The sequence below is a fragment of the Molossus molossus genome, unplaced genomic scaffold (assembly GCF_014108415.1).
Source record: "Molossus molossus isolate mMolMol1 unplaced genomic scaffold, mMolMol1.p scaffold_m16_p_14, whole genome shotgun sequence".
Lineage (NCBI taxonomy): Eukaryota > Metazoa > Chordata > Mammalia > Chiroptera > Molossidae > Molossus > Molossus molossus.
Window position 1 is genome coordinate 67,069,844 of NW_023425349.1, and position 13,726 is coordinate 67,083,569.

General features: G+C 34.9%; 1 protein-coding gene across 9 annotated transcripts in view; it reads left to right on the top strand.

Annotated features, from left to right (window-relative positions):
• The window catches only part of CCDC171 (coiled-coil domain containing 171), a 340,065-nt gene that overhangs the window by 195,642 nt on the left and 130,697 nt on the right, over positions 1 to 13,726 (top strand). For all 9 annotated transcript variants that reach the window (XM_036260954.1, XM_036260955.1, XM_036260953.1 and 6 more), the window contains 3 exons: positions 202 to 431; positions 948 to 1,130; positions 7,449 to 7,634. In XM_036260954.1, coding sequence (XP_036116847.1) covers positions 202 to 431; positions 948 to 1,130; positions 7,449 to 7,634 — 599 coding nt within the window. The remainder of the gene's footprint in view (positions 1 to 201; positions 432 to 947; positions 1,131 to 7,448; positions 7,635 to 13,726) is intronic.

A 13,726-nucleotide genomic window follows, 5' to 3' on the forward strand; every position in this document is an offset into this window, starting at 1 on the left:
AGATATATTGTTTCATAGGCAAGCTATTTTCTGCATTTCTTTTTCACAGTAAGAATTGGGGGGTGCTTTTTGAATGAATCTCTACAGGTGAATTTGGAAATTACATAATTGAGAAAATTATATTGTGTTGTGATTAGAAGCACTGTAAAATGAACAAGAGACAATTTACATTTTTCTGTCTTTTTTTCTTTTTCTTTGAAGATCCAAATTCCAGAATTTGTGGACACTTACTTATAGGTGCAGCCAAGAATTCTTTTGCAAAACTCATGGATAAAATTAGTTTGGCAATGGAGAGTTTGCCTTTGCACAGTAGCAGCAGAAGTATTACATATGTGGAAAAAGATTCCCTGGTTCAGAGGTTGGCCCGTGGACTTCATAAAGTAAACGCATTGGCCCTGAAATATGGACTGCGGGGCCATGTACCCATTTTGGTATGTATGAAATTTCCTTAAGTAGGGACTTCAGGATTTGTGAATTTAATTCTGAATCAGACTTATTTGCAGTTTAAATTAGTTGCACAAGAATGTTATCTAGATTTCCGTTTGATTTTATGTGATCTTTTAATACAACAAAGAAAAGCACTTCCAAATAAGTGTCCAAATATCAAAATACAAAAGTTCTGGCATGAGTTCTGAATTGACTGCTCTCTGCAAGTGTCCTGCAGCAGAACTGTATGAGACATAAACAACTGTCGATTCTATTTTTAGCCATCTAGATTATTTCTTCGGTTGTTCATTTCATATAAGCCAAATTATTACTCACATAAAAAATAAAATTTTCACCTCTAAGTTTCAGTAATAGCTGGTATAGTTCTCTAAGTTAGTTCTCTAAGTTATAAATAGCTGGTATAGTTTAAGTTACATTAAATTTTGTAAAATGGTCATTGCTATTGATTTATTAGTAAATCTGTGGTTACTTCTTGTAAAATTGCTCTTGTTTAACAACAGAAGAGCACGGCATCATTACAGAAGCAGATCTTTGGATTTACACAAAGACTGCACGCAGCAGAAGTGGAGCGCCGCTCACTGCGCTTAGAGGTCACAGAATTCAAGCGAAATGTGAATGAAATGAAAAAGGAGCTCGACAAAGCTCAGGGTCTCCAGATGCAGTTAAATGAATTTAAGCACTCTGTAAGTATATATGTTTTTAAAGAACTGTGGCTTTGGTGAACTCTCCTCTGATTTTGTATACATATTTGTTTTCTTTAACTTTTTATTATGGTTGTTTTTTAAAATAATTTAAAGTGCCAATAAGAAGATTTCTTTTTCTACAGAACACTTCTTTTCTGAAATGCCCCAACATGTATTATATACTTCACGGTTGGTGGAAGATGACATCTTAAATATTCTCACCTTAAAAAAAGCAGTGAAAATTATGTGACATGATAGAGGTGTTAGCTAATGCTACAGTGGTAATCATATAGCAATACATAAATTTATCAAATTAACACATTGTACACATTAAACTACACAATGTTATATGTCAATTATATCCCAATTAAAAAAAAGAGTTAAACGAATACTGATTCTGTGTCAGGAAAACTCACAATCCTGTTAAAATGTATACTCTGACTGACAGTATAGAAAAAGGTTAAGCTAAGAAGTTAGAATAGCTTAACTGCTATAGCAAACAAGCCCCCAAATGTATAATAAATAAAATAAAACGTCCCCAATGGAGGAGCCTGATGTTTGGAGTGGGTGTGGACTTTTTTCTCTTTTTGTTCTATATTGAATATTTTGAATAAATTAGATTATTAAGTATGAAATCAAGTTGATTTTCTAGAGAAATGTTTATTTTGTCTGACTTCTATTAAGGATTTCTATGTGTTAAGAAAGCAGCAGATAGCTGAAAAAAGAAAGGCTATATGCCAAATAACATTAGATCAAGATTGAAATGTGTGAAATGTATGAAGCATTAACAAAACGCAAATATTTACATATTCTATTTGCAGTTGGGCTACTCATTAACATTGATGTTCTTAATATGGATATAATAATATAGAGTTAAAATATTACTCTGAAACTTCAAAACTGTATACAACTGATGGTAGCTAATATACATATGAATACAAAATTTGTTTCTTAAACCTAGCAACAAGCTATTTTGTGTATCCCCTTGGAAACCTGAATTTTACAACTTAAACTTCAGTTTAAGTGTATCATTTAAATGCATCTTTTGGTTAATTTTAATTTGCAGTTTTCACATTTATTGTAACAGAGACAGCAGCAGATCTCTGTTATTAATTCTATGACAATGTAAATTGCTAATGTTAAATATTATTTTAAATAGCTATACTTTCAAAGGGCGAAGAGTTCTTATAAATTCAGCATATCAGGTAATCATGAATAACCCTTCTGATTTAGTTTTCTTTTTGATGAATGTCTAAGGACAACACAGTTTTTTCCCTCATGTTCTTAGTTTTTTTGCTCAGAGAAGGAAGATGTATGAGCTGCTTCATTTTTTTTTTTTTTAATGATTATAAAGGTAATGCATAGTAGTCATAAATAAAAATATAAAAAAGTATAAAAAAGAAATTTCAAATCCTTCTAAATCTTACCACCTAGAACTGGTCACTTTTGAAGTATGGATGCGTTTTGTTCCCCACATTTTTCTTGTGTATATGTGCATATAGGAGTATTAAGTTAAAAGATTACTTTTTTTTGTATTTTTTTATTAATGAATTTGTTTTTGTTACAAATGTTTCTCATTTTTTCCCCATTGACACCCCCCCACCCTATCCTCAGCTTTGTTGTCTATGTTCATTGGTCATGCATACATGCATGTAAGTTCTGTGGTTTATCTTAAAAGATTACTTTTTTATATTTTTAAAGTACTATAAACATTTTCCTGTGTCACTTATTATTAATTTTATTTCAGATAGATTAATATTCTATCATATGTGTATATTAAAATTTGACTGTTCCCCTATTCATAGACATTTAATTATTTTCCAAAAATTTTTTGCTTTTATACTTACATCATAAAGAGCTGCTGTGTGTACTTTTAAAAGCCAGTACTTTGGGAGTGTGTGTCTCTTTCCTTTTGATTTGCTTTCAATTGCATATACTAACTAAATTTGGGATCTTGAGATGTTCTGCCAACATGGAAAGAGTGAGCCATTGATGCAATTTGAGATTTAGAATACATATAGGCAACTATATTTAGGTTTAGCTAATAGTGGATTTCCTGAAAAGGGAAGATTCTTTATATTTGTTGCTTCCTGAAATATGTTTTAAGAATTCTAGGTCTTCTATATAACATGGTTTCCTAGTTCATAGTTAAGTATTAGGAAAAGAAGTTAACATCTTATCTATGATTAGCTTGGAAGTAGAGCTCGGTTTCTAGAATCTAGAGAGGTTATAAGAATTTGAAGAAAAGTTGCTGGAAGGTAACAGAATCCTTCTTAAGGGCTTTGGTTGAAGAACTGGCTTGCATCAAAAGCTAAGAATATGTTCCAGGAAATGTTTTGTGTGAGTTCCTTCCATTGAAGTGTAGAAATAAAAATAGAATTAATAGAAGTAATAATTAAGAGAATGAGATATGTAATTTTTATATTTTGACATATAATTGTAAGGTGTAAGATTGTCAATGCAAGAAACATCCAAATCTGTAGAGAATTTTTGACTATTTGAGTCAAACTGATGATGGTTGCCTGGAAGCAAAATCTTAAGGGACTGAGAAAATGCTCTGAAAGATGGCAGTTTTGCAGGTTATTTTATACATTACAGTTAAAGGAGGAGACATAGAAGGAGGGTTACTTGAAATGCATTGGAGTTGATTAAGAGGGCAGGAGAAAGCAAAGTGGGGACATCTCTGGGATTGGATAAAAAGTGAAATTGAGAGACATACTTCTTTTACTTTGGTGAGTATGGAATAGTTAATAAGGAACATTTGCAACACCGCGATGGAACGAACACGGGGAACAAGATAACAGTGACTCCTGCTGTGGTGCAGGCATGTGCCCTGAGGGGTCTGGAAAAGATAACTCTGACATTGCAAAGGTCTGCTGTCTTAGACACAAAAGAATAATACACAGGCTCAGTTAAGGTCACGATTGACTTTGGTCAAGGAAACCATAGGAGTAGGATGTGACTGTTGAAATGACCCACTTTTAGTTAGGAATTTTTATGTTCAGACCATGCTCTGTGGTTGCTTTCAGAGTCTGAGTTTGTAGGGCCCACCATGCCGGCCTCCTCCGAGCTTGTCAGGTTATTATGTGGTCCATTTATCGTCCACAAAGTGAGTGAGTGATGATGTCTAACATTTAGTGACATACTGACATATATATATATACATATATATCAGACATTCACCCTAATCACTTTAGGGTATTGATTTATTTCTCTCATATCATTAATATTTCAATGCTATTATTATCTTTATTTTGCAGATGAGGAATATGGGACACAGAGTAGCTAAGTGACTTGCCAAACTTACATAGTTAGTAAGTGGACATTACAGGATTTGAACTGGCTAGTCAGGCTCCAAAACTCATACTTTTAATAATTTCATTGTAGTAGTTAATGTTCATATCTAGTTGTGTTAATAAAGGATTATTTTATTAAAAATGTAATAGATTGGGGGGAAAGATACTATTTTCCTCTAAAAAATTGGGGAGTGTGCCTGCCACCATTTATCTTTCACTAATTTCAGGCAAACCATGTAGAAAGAAAATATAATAGCTTGTTTAGATTGATCTAAAATTGTAGCATAAAAGGAAATATTTAGCCTGACAAAAGCTATTCAGTACTTGCACTGTTTTGAAATACCATGTTCATCTACTTACAGTTGTTCTTAAACAACTTCCTGCCATAATCTTATTTTGTTTTGTTTTTTAGCTTCTTACAATTGCTTTCACACACCTTCCCTTTCTTATTCTCCTTTGCTGTACTTGTTCACTCCTGTTTACTTGTAGAAGAGTGAATGGAATCGAGGCAGTCTCTGGCAGGGATAGATGGACAAGAGAGAGGCTAAAACTGGCTAACATTTTTGGTAAAGGAGAAATTCTGGAGGAGTGGAAAGAAGTCCTGCAAAATGGCAGGGATCTGGATTTATAGATGGCAAGTAGATTGCAAAGGACAGAGTGGTCTGATGGCAAGGAGCGACAATTTAAAACAACATAACAAGTAAAATGTAGAGGAAGGACAACAATATTTGTTCACAAGTCCCAGAAGAGTTCTGTGACGTTGGGGAATAGAGGAATATTAAGAAGTTGAGATGGAGCTGGAGTGCAGAGAGGAGATTTTACCATTGATGTTTTCAAAGGGAAGGGTTTACTTGTAATGGGACAGTATGGAGAGAGAAGCAGCTGTTAAGAGGGATTATAAGGATGTGTTCCCTAAAATCTAAACACTCTGTATCAGTAATGTATTAGATATATTTACTAGCCCACTTTGAGTAAATGAGGCCTTTTTCCAATGTGCCTTGTGATCATTCTCATTATTTTGTATTAACTAAGGTTAATAATTAGGAATCTATTTTTATGCTATACTGTTGCCTTTTGCAACTTAATCAGTATTGAAGAATGCATTATATACACCTTTGAAAGAAAAATAATAGTAAAAGATGGTTGCTTCCAGGAGGTAGTAGGCCAGGTACCTGGTGCCAGAATAAAGCTGAATATGTATATATTATAATATAGAAAGACCCATGTAATCAATTTATCCTCACACTTAGTTCCAGCAAGTTTTCTCTCTACATGAACCACATGCTTGCTATTGTTGGCCCAAGAGGAAACTATAACTAAGTACATTTCTATTTTTGTCTCATTTGTCAGAAAACTCAGAGGTAAAGTCCACATTCAACTGTAATAGTTTACATATTTCAGATGCCTAAAATCAATAGGATTTTTTTCCTGCCCCCCCCCATTAGATTTTTGTTGTTTTAATCCTCACTTCAGGATATGTTTTTATTGATTTTAGAGAGAGAGGAGGGGAGACACACACACACACACACACACACACACACACACAGAGAAACATTGATCAGTTACCTCCGGTATGCATCCCTACTGGAGATTGAACCTGCAATTTAGGTATGTGCCCTGATCCAGAATCAAACCTGCAACCTTTTTGATGTGTAGGATGATGCGCTAACCAATTGAGCCACTCAGCTAGCTCCCCCGCCCCGCCCAAGCCCCGTTAGATTAAAAAAAATTAAATCAATTTTCTTTTTGTTTGTGGTTAATTATATCAGTCTACTTCAAATTGTATTCAGCAATGGGAAGGTTATCAATCTGAAACATATATATGACCTGCATGGTTCTTACTTTTTAAAAAACTTGTTTACTTCAAGATCAATAGGTCTCTTGTTTGTTGTAACTAATTTTCACTTGTTGAAATGTTTTTTTCTTTAATCCTCACTTGAGGATATTTTTCTCTTTATCTTCAGATAGAGTGGGAGGGAGAGAGAGGGAGAGAGAGAGAGAGAGAGAGAGAGAGAGAGAGAGAGAGAGAGAGAGAGAGAGAGAGAAAGAAATCCACGTGAGAGGGACACATTGACTAGTTGCCTCCTGCACGACCTCAACCAGGACCAGGGACGAACCGCAACCCAGGTACATGCCCTTGGCCGGAATCGAACCTGCGACTCATTGGTCCACAGGCTGATGCTCTACTGCTGAGACAAACTGGCCAGGGCACTTGTTGAAATGTTTTAAACAGGAGATAATACAAGGGGTTCTTCCCTGGATTCCACATCCCTGAGGGATGGCCCTCTGCTAGGATTGTCATTTGCTATCCCAGAGAACAGTGCTCTGCTCTCCAAAGCAGCCATGCTATTGTGTATTATGGTGTACATGTTTACATAGGAATATCATGTCATTCAACAAATATCTGTTGAGCACCTACTGAGTGCCAGACACTCTTCTGTGTGTTGGGTGAGAAAGCTGAATGAGGTCCTTGCCGAGTGTGGTTGGTGGCAAGGTGTGGACAGGTGATAAAAAGTGAACAAGTATATGAGATGAATTTAGATAATGATAATGACTGTAAAGAAAATAGAAGATGGTATGATAGTGTGAGTTGTGGTGGGAGTCAAGAGGGCATGTTTGACCAGGGAAACCTGGAGGGTAGCAAACACTGAACAGACTTTCAGGTAATCATTTAAAACACAGAAACTTGTTAAAGGCTTTATTTCCACAGACATAGTTTTTGTAAAACATGCTCATGTATCAAGATTTAAACTGAGCATTGTGGATTTACTTGAAATAAATTTCCCAATATTTTATTTAACTAAATGTGAGAACTTTGTAAATATGGCTGTTGTACTTTAAAAACCAGAGTAATTTTTTTATCTTGAGTTATGAAATTAAGAAAAAAATTGCATTTTTGTCATGTATCAGAAATTTATAAATGTTTGTATTATACTCTTTATGGTGGCAAATACAGTTCTGAAGACTAAATGATACAAAATGTAGTTACCTGATAGTTGAATTTTCCCCCTCCTTATTCTAGAAATTGATCACCCATGAGAAGTTTGAAAGTGCATGTGAAGAACTGAATAATGCATTACTTCGGGAACAGCAGGCACAAATGCTATTGAATGAGCAGGCACAGCAACTACAGGAGTTGAATTATAGACTTGAACTGCATTCCAGCGAGGAAGCTGACAAAAACCAAACTCTGGGAGAAGCTGTTAAGGTAGGAAGACATTCCTTGCATAATGGTTTGTTTCTTCTAGGTGTGGTCCTTGAGGGAATCATGTCTTATCTCCTGAGTAGGGAACTGATCCCAAGATATGAAATTTTTATTCCCTAAGAGCTTGTAAAGATGGAATGAAACATGATTCTGGGATCTCAATTCCAAGTAGAATTCACATGTATTGAAAATGTAAACGTAGGCTTTACTTGATAGTTGAAAACAAAGTGGAATTTTTTTCAGTAATAATATTTTTAGTTTTATTTATCTTTCTTGTTCCTTCCTCTAGTTTTTTTTTTTCTTTTTCTTTTTCTTTTTCTTTTATTTACCTGTTTTGTGCTCTCTGGACCTTCAAACTGCATATCTGTTGGATTTTGAAAGGTTCTGTGTCTAAAGAGATAAACCAAAGAAGTTTTATGCATATATGCATAATCAATAGACATAGACAAGAATGCTGTGGGTGGGGGTGAAGGGGTCGGGAGGAGAGTTTAAATGGGGGAAAAGGAGAAACATCTGTAACAAAAATAAATTAATTTTTTTTTTTTTTTTTATCCTCATCTGAGGACACTTTTCGATCTTTGGTTCAGATAGACCGGGAGGGAGAGAGGAACATCGACGTGAAAGGGACACATTGAGTGGTTGCCACCCACATGACCCAGCCAGGGCTGGGGACAAACTGCAACCGAGGTACGTGCCCTTAGTGGGAACTGAACCCGGGTCTCTGTGGACCGCAGGCTGATACTCTAACCGCTGAGCCAAACCAGCCAGGGCCAAAAATAAATTAATTTTTTAAAAAAAGAAAGGTTCTAGGTTTAGTTCTCTCTGATTCTTATATAAGAGCGTGGTCGGAGATGAAGGAGGTGTGGTTAGAAAGAGTTGTTCTCCCTGTTATCTATATGAGAGAAAGGTGTCTAGAAGGGAAAGTAGAAGTTACAATAAAATAGTTGTCATTTAGAAAATTTTATTAATGGATTTAAGACTGTATCTTTTGGAAATGTTGGGCATAAAGTATAACAGGATTCTAGGTTATGATTATAATACTTATGCAGTTTTCACTACTGAGGTTATACACACTGAAATGGAACAACTAATTCCAGGAAAACCAGAATGATGTGACATAGCCTCTATATTGGGTATCATACGTAATAGAGTGAGCGACTCAGAGTTAGTATATAATTTATTGTACAAATAATATATATTTATTCTAGTAGCTAAATACGAATACTACTAATAAAATTGTCAAAATTTATTGAGAGCTTCCTGTTTGTCAGGCACTGTGCTAAATAAATACTTTATAAACAGTTATCTCGTATAATCCTCCCACAAACTCTATGGGCCTATTCTCATTTTGTAGATGAGAAAACTGAGATATGAAGAGGCTGAGTAACTTGCACAACCATTAGTGATAGGCTGAGGGAGTCAGATTTCACATCTGCCTTCCTAACCACCACATGTGTGTATTAGTGATTGACAGCACACATGTGCCAGGCTCTGTGCCATGCTCTCCACAGGAGTTATTTCATATCCCTCTTAAATTACTCCTGTCAAATAGGTACTATGATTATTCCCACTGTTTTTTGATGAAGTGAGAGATCACACTGGAGTTGCTCAGGGTCTCCTGGCCTATAAATATTGAAACTGGGATTTAGTTTTAAGAAAAATTTGTTTAAAATTATTTTAGATTTAGATGTGTTCCAGTTTCTTTTTTTTTCTTTTTTGCTATTAGAAGTAATTCTAAGATGACCAACCCTGTATACATATCTGTGATTATTTCCTCAGGATAATTTTCTAGATGAGAATTACTAGATCAAAAGCCACGTATGTTTTAGTGTAAATATTGTCAATTGCCCTACAACAAATTTTTACCAGTTATATTATCTCCTGAAATTTCACTGTTTACCCAACTTAGCTACTACCATTTAAAATATTTTTCCCAATTTGATCAATATGTCATTGTTCCTCTTTGTATTTTTTTGGTTCCTAGTCAGGTTGTGAATATTTTTATAAGTAAATTGGTTATTGAACAACAGTTTTATGCTTCATGTCCCATTAATAGTTAATGTAATTAATCATGCTTTGAATAAGCATATAACTGTGTCATATTGGAGTTTTTTCTCTTTGCAACAGCTTGTAGTTTGTGTTCAGTTATAGTATCTTCCAGCAGATAAAAAGCTGTTTGTATTAATTTCTTTAAAATGCCAGCAGCTTAAATATTGTTGTCAGGAGTGGAGAATTGTTTAATTACTATCTCTTAATTAGAACGAGCAGGTGGTAATGTGAAAATGCTCTTGTGGGAGGCAACATAATTCAGTAGAAAAAGCATTGGCCTTGGAACAAGTATTTCTGAAATTCTAGTTTTGTCACTGGGCAAACAATTTAACCTTTTTGAACCTCAGTTTCCTCTTCTTCAGAATTAGAGATAATTATACTTAAGTTATAGAAGTTTTATGAGATTTAATTAAGACACTGTTTGAAGCAAGTATATGCTTGATAAATATTTTTTAATTTTTTAATAAAACTTGAACAAGTAGTTTATGTGTCCTGTGCATAACTTATTTTAAAAAATAAAGTATATTTTTTGTTCTTTATAAAAACAAAAATCAGGTAATGAATAGAAGATATGGAAAACGACAGAAGGAAAGACAAGTTACTTGTAACATCATTTAAAAACAACCACTGTTAACATCTGCAGTTTTGTTTTTAATCATTTGTTCTATATGTAATAGTTTTTATAAATCATAATTTGGACTTGATGCTCAAAATGTCCTTTCTTTATGATTCAGCTATATTTCGGATAAGACCCTTTAAAGAGTAAAGGAAATCTCCAAGGATAAAAATATAACAAACAACAGCCCCAACAAACTCCAATGCATGGAAATCAAAGTTAGCACTGTGAACAGATGCTGGGCAAATGCCAAATCTAGTGCTGGAAGTAGAGGACTAAGCTTTGGGATCCACACGCTGATTGGGCATTGGACCTGAGACTTCTATATTAAGGAATTGCCTAATAACTTGAATGGGATAATCTTAGGTCAGTAGTGTCTAGAAGCTAATGTAAATTTTTTTTCTGAAAGAAAGCTTGCCTAATTTACTTCCTTCAGGAGTCCCCACAGACCAAGATCAGCCAAGTAACTGGCACTTCCATAAATACACTTATATTCATCCACATTGCTAAACCGTCTTATCAATTTGAATAATATTTCATCTGTATTTTGTAGGGTTTTCTAATTAGACCATAATATTATTTGTTCTATAGTGACAGTTTGGTCTCTCCTTTTCAAACCTTAACCATTTAATTTTTTCCCTTCCTTACTGCACTGGCTGGGATACAATGTTGACTACAAGTGGAAACAAACAGTAGGCACCCTAACCTGTTCCCAATCCTAAAAAAAATCTTTCTAACATTTCTCAGCCAAGAAGGATGTTTGCTACAGGTTCATAGTTGATAATCGAGGGTTAAGGGAGTTATCTTCCTATATTATGCATTATTAAAAAAAACATGAATAAGCCCTGGCCGGTTTGGCTTAGCAGTTAGAGCATTGGCCCGCAGACCAAAGAGTCTCAGGTTCCATTTCAGTCATGGGCACATACCTTGGTTGCGGTTCGGTCCTGGCCTCAGCTGGGGTTGTGCGGAAGACAACCAATTCATGTGTCTCTCTCACATTCATGCCCCCCCCCCCCGACTCTATCTGAAGATAAATGAAAAATATCCTCAGGTGAGGATTAAAAAAACAAACAAAAAAGCAAAACAAAAAAACCATGAATGAATGTTGGATGTTATCAAATACATTTTATGCATCTATTGAGATAATTATATACTTTTTTCCTTTTATTATGTTAGAATGTTGAATTATATAACCAATTGACAACTATGTCCCACAGCCTGTACATGAATGGCCTGTGAGCTAAAAATGGTTTATACATGTTTAAAGGACCATAAACAAATACACAAACCAAAGAAGAATATGTGACAGAGACTGTATGTGGTACACAAAGTATTTCCCATGTAAAGTATGCTGACTTGTATAGCACATTAGTCAGTATTGAAATGGTAAGCCAGCCTTGCATTACTGAAATAAACCCCACTTAATTGTGATGATTTAAAAAAATACATTGCTGCCCTGAGTTTGTTAATTTTTCACTTAAGATTTTAAAATCTATGTTCCTTATAATTTACCTCTCTCATATTATCCTTGTCAGTTTTTGGTTATCAGAGTTTTGCTAATGTGAAATGACTTCCCTTCTCACTCTGAACACATGGAGTGGAAACTAGATAAATATAACAAATGCATTGCAGGGTATTTAGCCAAGCTAAAAACAAAGTGAGCAAAATGCTCAGATACTAGAAATGAAGAGGATATTCGAAACCAAACAAGAGAACTGAAGTCTAAATAGCTCACTGGGGTGTGTAAACCAAGCTGGAGGCTAGAGCTGATCATCTTAGCATTAGGGAAATGTAGACTTCAACCCGTTTTCTGTGGACCAGGAAAGAGCTGCCTGTGTGAAGCTGGGAGTCAGGAGGGCTTCCGCACTGTGAAATGGGGCCTAGAACTTCACTGCCTGCCAGCTCCAGGGGAATTTGATGTCTGCTCTGGACAATGGGTAGGGAAAAGTCCCAAAGAAATTGGAATCCCAGGCCTGTACCACAAAGGACAGCAGTTTACGTTACTTCTATGTCCAAGGACTCTTCAGCTGAGAATTATCTTCAAAATAGTCCAACCCTTGTAGAACCAGTGTGACCTCATAGAAGGAAATATGAAATATGAAATATGAAAATATGCCATAGGGATGCTTCAGAGAATACACAAAAGACTTTAATGAAAAGTTCAATATTACAAAGCACGTAAGGAAATTACTTGTACATCAAATGAGAAAATTTGCACCTCAGGTAGGAATGCTACATAAAATGTTGAAAGGTAGTTTAAAAGATACTTTAAAATAAGTGTTTTTAAGTGTTTTGAGAAATAAGATATAAATAGAAATTATAAAACAAGAAATGAAAATATCATCATTGAAATGAAAAACTCAGTGAATGGTTTAAACGTTGGGTAGATATAGATGGAAAGATACTGCACTGGAAGATAGCAGAGGAAATCACTCAATGCTCTGCAGAAGGACAAAGTGATGGATAATAGGAACTTAATAGAAAAAAAAAAGAGAATGAGATTTACTTAAAAAAATGAAAATAGAATCAGAGCAAGGCAATATTTTGAGCAAGAATGACTGAAAATTTTATAGATTTAAAGAAAAAGTAACCTCTCAGATTAAAGGAGCCCATTGTACTGTGAGCAGGATAAATAAAAACAAATACGCACATTGAAACATAGTAATAAGACCATAGAATGACAAAGATAAAATCTTAAAGTCTATGGGCTTAGGAAAGATAAAGTCTTTCTATTGCTGATTCTGAATTAATGGAACTGGTTTAATAGTTATAAAATGCCCTAAGAAGTCAGGGAAGGAAACGTACTTTGAAGGCAGGAACTATAGTCAGTCAGATATAGCACACCTCTCCATTATTGGTTACTATAGACAAATAAATATGGAAAATGTAATATGGAAAAAAGTGGAACAAGCCAAAGATTTCTTTGTTTGTTTTTCTTTTTTCCCTCACTACATCATACTATTCTTGAGATATTTTATATTGTTGACCTGATCTGTAATATCTTTAGTACTACTGGACCTCTAAGGCAATTTTGTTAGGCAACATTGTTTTATACAGGGGTGGGTGAAAGTCAGTTTACAGTTGTTTGTATGGAAAATAACACAACAAATAATAATACAAGAATAAACTCTTTGCCCTGGCCTGTGTGGCTCAGTTGGTTGGGCTCTTGTCCTGTGCACTGAAAGGTTGCTGGTTCGATTTCTGGTCAGGGTACATGCCCAGGTTGCAGGTTCCATCCCCAGTTACAGCATGTGTGGAGGTAACTGATCAATGTTTCTCTCTCCCATCGATGTTTCTCTTCCTTTCCCTACCTCTCTCTCTCAAAATCAATAAAAAAATATTAAAAAAGAACTGTGTTGCGTGTTCACAACTGTAAACCTACTTTTGCATACCTCTGTAGAAGTACAGTTGTTCAGAGGAAAACAAAAGC